This window comes from Poecilia formosa, unplaced genomic scaffold, assembly GCF_000485575.1.
Source record: "Poecilia formosa unplaced genomic scaffold, Poecilia_formosa-5.1.2 Scaffold297, whole genome shotgun sequence".
NCBI lineage: Eukaryota > Metazoa > Chordata > Actinopteri > Cyprinodontiformes > Poeciliidae > Poecilia > Poecilia formosa.
In genome coordinates, this window is record NW_006800236.1 from 367,807 (window position 1) to 372,623 (window position 4,817).

General features: G+C 35.5%; 1 protein-coding gene across 2 annotated transcripts; it reads left to right on the forward strand.

The window, feature by feature from the left end:
- The first annotated feature begins 24 nt into the window (after positions 1-24).
- LOC103151933 (uncharacterized) lies at positions 25-2,952 on the forward strand. 2 transcript variants are annotated; one of them, XR_477687.2, is made up of 5 exons: positions 25-116; positions 303-614; positions 694-826; positions 1,046-1,091; positions 2,389-2,952. XR_477687.2 is itself a non-coding variant. In XM_016681850.1 (5 exons), exons 1-5 carry the CDS (start codon positions 122-124, stop codon positions 2,560-2,562), a joined length of 732 nt encoding a protein of 243 aa, XP_016537336.1. In that variant the 5' UTR covers positions 43-121; the 3' UTR covers positions 2,563-2,952. The 2 variants fall into 2 exon arrangements, 1 of the variants encoding a protein (XP_016537336.1); XM_016681850.1 differs by having other exon boundaries at positions 43-188.
- The last annotated feature ends 1,865 nt before the right edge of the window (positions 2,953-4,817 follow it).

Below are 4,817 nucleotides of genomic sequence, written 5' to 3' on the forward strand. Positions count from 1 at the left end.
CTCTTGAACCACTTTGAGAGATGAGAATTTGTGGTGTGAGTCGCCCAATAAAAGTTCAGAGGACAGTTGAGACGGCCTCTGTTCAGTGCAGCAGCAGATGTTGCATCGATAAGCAGGTGAGATGGATGCTATGAGATTCAGCCTTTTACTGCTTCTGCTGCGTTTTACGTGTTGCCTGGACTCTGAAGGTAACGCTAATGTTTAATTTTCTTTGAAATGTATTACATCTGTTTTAATATTTAAAATATTCCATTCTTACAGCAATCAGACTATATCCATTCATTGTTTTTACCTGTTTGCAGAGACTCTTGTTAAAACAATCGGAAAAGAATCTGATTTCACTCCAATCTGCACCAATGAAACATCAAATATCATCATGATGATTGTGTGTTGGATCAGAACAGAGAGGAACAATAGAGAGCAGTGCAGTCTGCGGTATAGGGATGGAGGTGACTTTGTTCATGAGTGTGGCTCCAGGTTCTCACTGAAAACCAGGAATCAAACTGTGTTTCTGCACCTGACCAGTTTAACAGCAGCTGATAGTGGGAACTACTCCTGTCAGTGTGCAAAGCTTGATGGAACACATTTTCTCCATCTCAGAATCATAGTTAATGGTGAGCACACTTTATATTGCTTGTGTCAAACTTTTAGTAGCTATATATTGTATAACAATGTTTGTTTTACTTCCAAAAGACACAAATCCCGATGATAATTCATCAGATGAAGTTTGGAGCCAATCTGGAGTGATTCTTCTTTCTGCTGCAGTTCTCCTGGTTATCAAAGTTTCAGTCATTCTGGTATTTATCCACAGAAGACGTCCACATCGGTGAGAAACTGATTCAATAGAGTTTATTATTTTACTTAGACTTTGGCTTCTCAACTAAAATAATTCATTTTTAATTTCATTTCTAGCCTTTTTCTGCTTCTTCAACACAATTATACCATTGTCTTAAATAAAAACTGACGTTTCTTTGAATGTTTGATCAGTGCTACATTTTGATGATTATACTTTGACACTAATTCTGAATTCTTGCATCTGTTTAAGATCGAAAACATTTGAATCATCTGTACATGGATCAGCTGCCGCTATAGTGAGTAAATATAATTTACTATTTTAAAATTTACACCATTGTTTTTGCCAAGTGGCATAAAAAAAACGCAAGAACAGGCATTCTTTTTTATTCTCTATTTTCTAATCTACTTTGCAGACCACTTTAGAAATTACAAGCGTGTGGCATCCAGCCAGCCATTTATTTTTCCATCTTCCATTTATCTTTCCATCCTTTCAGTTTTGGTTTTTGATCTGAGTCATATGTTCGGGTTCCCAGGTCGACATCGGAAAGATCTGAGAGACAGAAAAATACATCTTATCAGTCTGCTGCATCATGAAGTGGTTTCCTTTTGCTGTTTAACTTTTGTCATAGAGAGTTTGTTCCATCTGATTGCTGCTGAGAATTTTTTTTATCAGTGTTTTCAGAATCAGATTTGTACAGGAATGATTTCTGTCTCTTTAAACAACGAGGTAAAGCCCAGATGATGAGTTAAAATTGCAGATCATGCAGATAACAATGGGAATTTGACATTGTGGAGTTTGATAATAGATCTAAGTTGCAAAGTACAAAGAGAAAATCAGAGCCCTGTGGCACACCACTCAGAACAGGAAGATAAACATAGATGTTTAAAGAAATAAGACCAGATATCATCATTGTAATGTTTAGGAAATATAAATAATTTTGGTAATTCTAAAATAAGACGTTTGACCTGACTTAATTTCAGACGGTGAGAAAAAGAGGTGTATGTGTTTTTCACACACACTTCTGGTTTCATCGGTTTATAAAACATGTTGAATAAATAAAAGTTTTACATGGCAGTTGAATCCTCAGAGATAAATAAAGTCTGTGTATCTGTTTGATGCATTAACATAAACCACAGTCAGAACAAATCCTTTACTGTCACCGGAGAAGATTTATGATTAATTTTGGTTCAACAATTTGACTGTTTCAGCTCCAAGAACAGAATGATGAACTAAGTTCATTTAAATAACAGAAGGATTCATGTACTATAGAAAATAACCACAAGATGGCACTGTTGCACTAATACAGAAGAACCGTAAATGGAGGAAAAAACGCTCACAATATGGATACAAACATTAATGTTCGCTGTGCTGAAACTGAGAAGAAACTGTTGCAAATGTGAATTAGAGAAATAAATAAAAAAATATTAAAAAATAAATAAATAGTACATTATTGTCAATTTATGCCTTTTAGTAATTAGATTTACCAGTAGAAAGATTTTCACTAAGGAGCGACGTAAATTGATGTCTGACTTGATTGAGGGTATTTTGCTTCAAAATTGTTTTTAATGTTTTTTATTTTTATTATTGTTTAGGATGACGATAACTTGAATGAGCTGTACGTAAATCTCCAGCGGCCATCCAGAGACCTCTATCAAACCGTCTCCTCAGGTCACCGTCAGCATGCAGCTAACAGAAACTCGGCCAACAAGAAAGAAACCGGCGACCTGGAAAATCTGGAAAGGAACAGGAATATTTATGAAAACTAATAATCTGTCAGGATAAATACAGTCTGATTTACATCAGGCTGAATTTTCTTATGTTTTACTGCATTAATTAAGCTAACATGAAGTTTGTAAATTTACCTCTTTGTGCGGACAGAATCTGTTACAGTCTCACGTCTTATCAGCTGTGTTATGAACAGAAGGTACTATTTCTATTTTTGCAAAGCTTTTAAAACACTATTAATGCACTTCCTGCAGGGGTCAGGAAGTATGTATAAATTGTACTTATTATTTATGCATTTGTATATTATGTTTTTCATTTGTCTTGCTTGAAAATGTATGATTTATATGACATCACTGATACGTAGTGGTGTCCAGATGTTTTTGTCATGATGGCCAAAATCATCCGAGTGAAAAGGACTCGCAGCCAAAAATAAATTTTAAAAAAATGTATAAGAATTCATTTGTTTTTGTCTTACTTTTGTCTTTTAATGAAACATTAAGGCAGTCTTTTTTTTTCTTTTTTTTAAAATGGGAGTCTATAAATCTTTGACACCTACACTTAGCAACAAGAAGACGTCAGCAATTGCTGTATTTATCCACGGCTAAACAATGGTGGAGAGTGGCAAGAACAAGAGAATTTAGAAAATATTGTTCTTTAGCAATATTGTTCTTTAGCAGCGTCACTGTCTTCTTTAATTGTGATTAAAGGCAGAGCAAATTCATTCAGAGGGGCGCTAATAACCCTTAGCCTTCACCTTCATTCTATGTTCCACAGACAAAAGTTAAACTCTGGTTTAGCTCCGTAGCTTCCTGATCACCAGAGATATTCAGGAACTGTTTTCTCTTTTAAAACAGGACTGAACATGTGACTAAATTACAGCAGTATAGTCAAAGACAATTAGAGGAAGCAGTTAAGCTAATTGAGGAATATGCTAACTTATCAACAGGTCAGCTTACCCAGAGGCCTCACACCACCAGATTATTCAAAAAGTCAACCTGTTGCCATCACTTTCTCTGACTGAGGTGACAAAACATATTTAGTTGTCCTGTGGTACACCAATATTTCCAAAGATTGGTTTTTGATTCCTTGTGAGTTAAACGTTGCTGACTTTACAACTCAAGAAAGCAAAACTGAAAACACAAATGAAGGACCTACCTTGCAGAATGACACAGTTTATCACGTCAACCTGCAGCCTTCACAATGATGTCAAATCTAATCACCGTAGAATGAAGCTGAACTAGAAAACACATTTTGTTGCAGCTGACTGATGCCACACAAAAAATAGGCCAACAGAACAGTTGAAAGTCATACTTGGTTAGACCATGATCAACCATAACCACGTTTAGGCCACATTTAGAAATCAGTTGACGTCTTTATGGGGACATCTTTTTATGTTTCCCTTGTCAACCACATTGTTTAGACACAATGCAAAGCTGTCTTTTCAAAGTTGTTTAATTAAATTATTATGCTTTCTTGAAAAAGCACCACATTATGAATGCCTTCGAAGTTTTTTCTTTCAGTTGATAAAACCCCAAATTCATTAAACATTTCAGAAACTTGTCTTCTTTTACTCAAATTGTCCTAAATTGTGGAAATCTGTCCTCTTTCCAACATATTTGCTGAATTGCTGCTTTTGTTTTCATGTCTTGGCTTCTTGATTGTCTATCTTGACTTTGCTCTGGTGTACCTTTAATCTGATATGAGATTCATTAATGGTGTAAAAATGAAAAAAACATGCATTTAGAAACATCTATTTTTCCATAAACAAAGAAAATAGAAAACGAATAGTAAATATTTCAGTATGAAGTTATTCTACTCTTTCAGACTTCTGTATGTATTAACCGGTGATTCCAACAGATGTGATGCAGCTTCTGAAGGATATTTGTTTAGTTTTCGTTTGTGTTAAGAAGCGGTGATGGACCATCAACCTGCAGCAGGGCGCTGTCTTCTCTTTACAGCTTATATTCAAGACTGTAAAAGTGTGAAGACCACAAAGCAAACATGACATTTAGATCTTATGTCTTACAGACACCAAATTGTTGCAGAAAACAAGGCAGGAAGTCCCACCTGTCATGACAACATGCTGTCATGCCGCTAGCTTTGTTCTGACGTGAGACGATGCAGAAAATACACGTTCTAATTGCTAATAACCATTATAGTTGATTGTTTTGGTTTTTAGCAAACTTTTGACCTAACAAAGTGTTTAAACTGTAACGATGCGATGTGTAGAGATGATTCTGGTTTGTGTTCTGTTGTTTCACAGTGAAGTCGTCATGTAGACGCGTTTCCCTTTCAG

Excerpts from the sequence above, each read along its gene's own strand:
- LOC103151933 (XM_016681850.1), top strand. The coding sequence starts at position 122 with ATGGATGCTATGAGATTCAGCCTTTTACTGCTTCTGCTGCGTTTTACG. Across the intron at positions 189-302 it reads GTGTTGCCTGGACTCTGAAG|AGACTCTTGTTAAAACAATC; the intron begins GTAACGCTAATG and ends ACCTGTTTGCAG. Across the intron at positions 1,092-2,388 it reads ATGGATCAGCTGCCGCTATA|GATGACGATAACTTGAATGA; the intron begins GTGAGTAAATAT and ends ATTATTGTTTAG.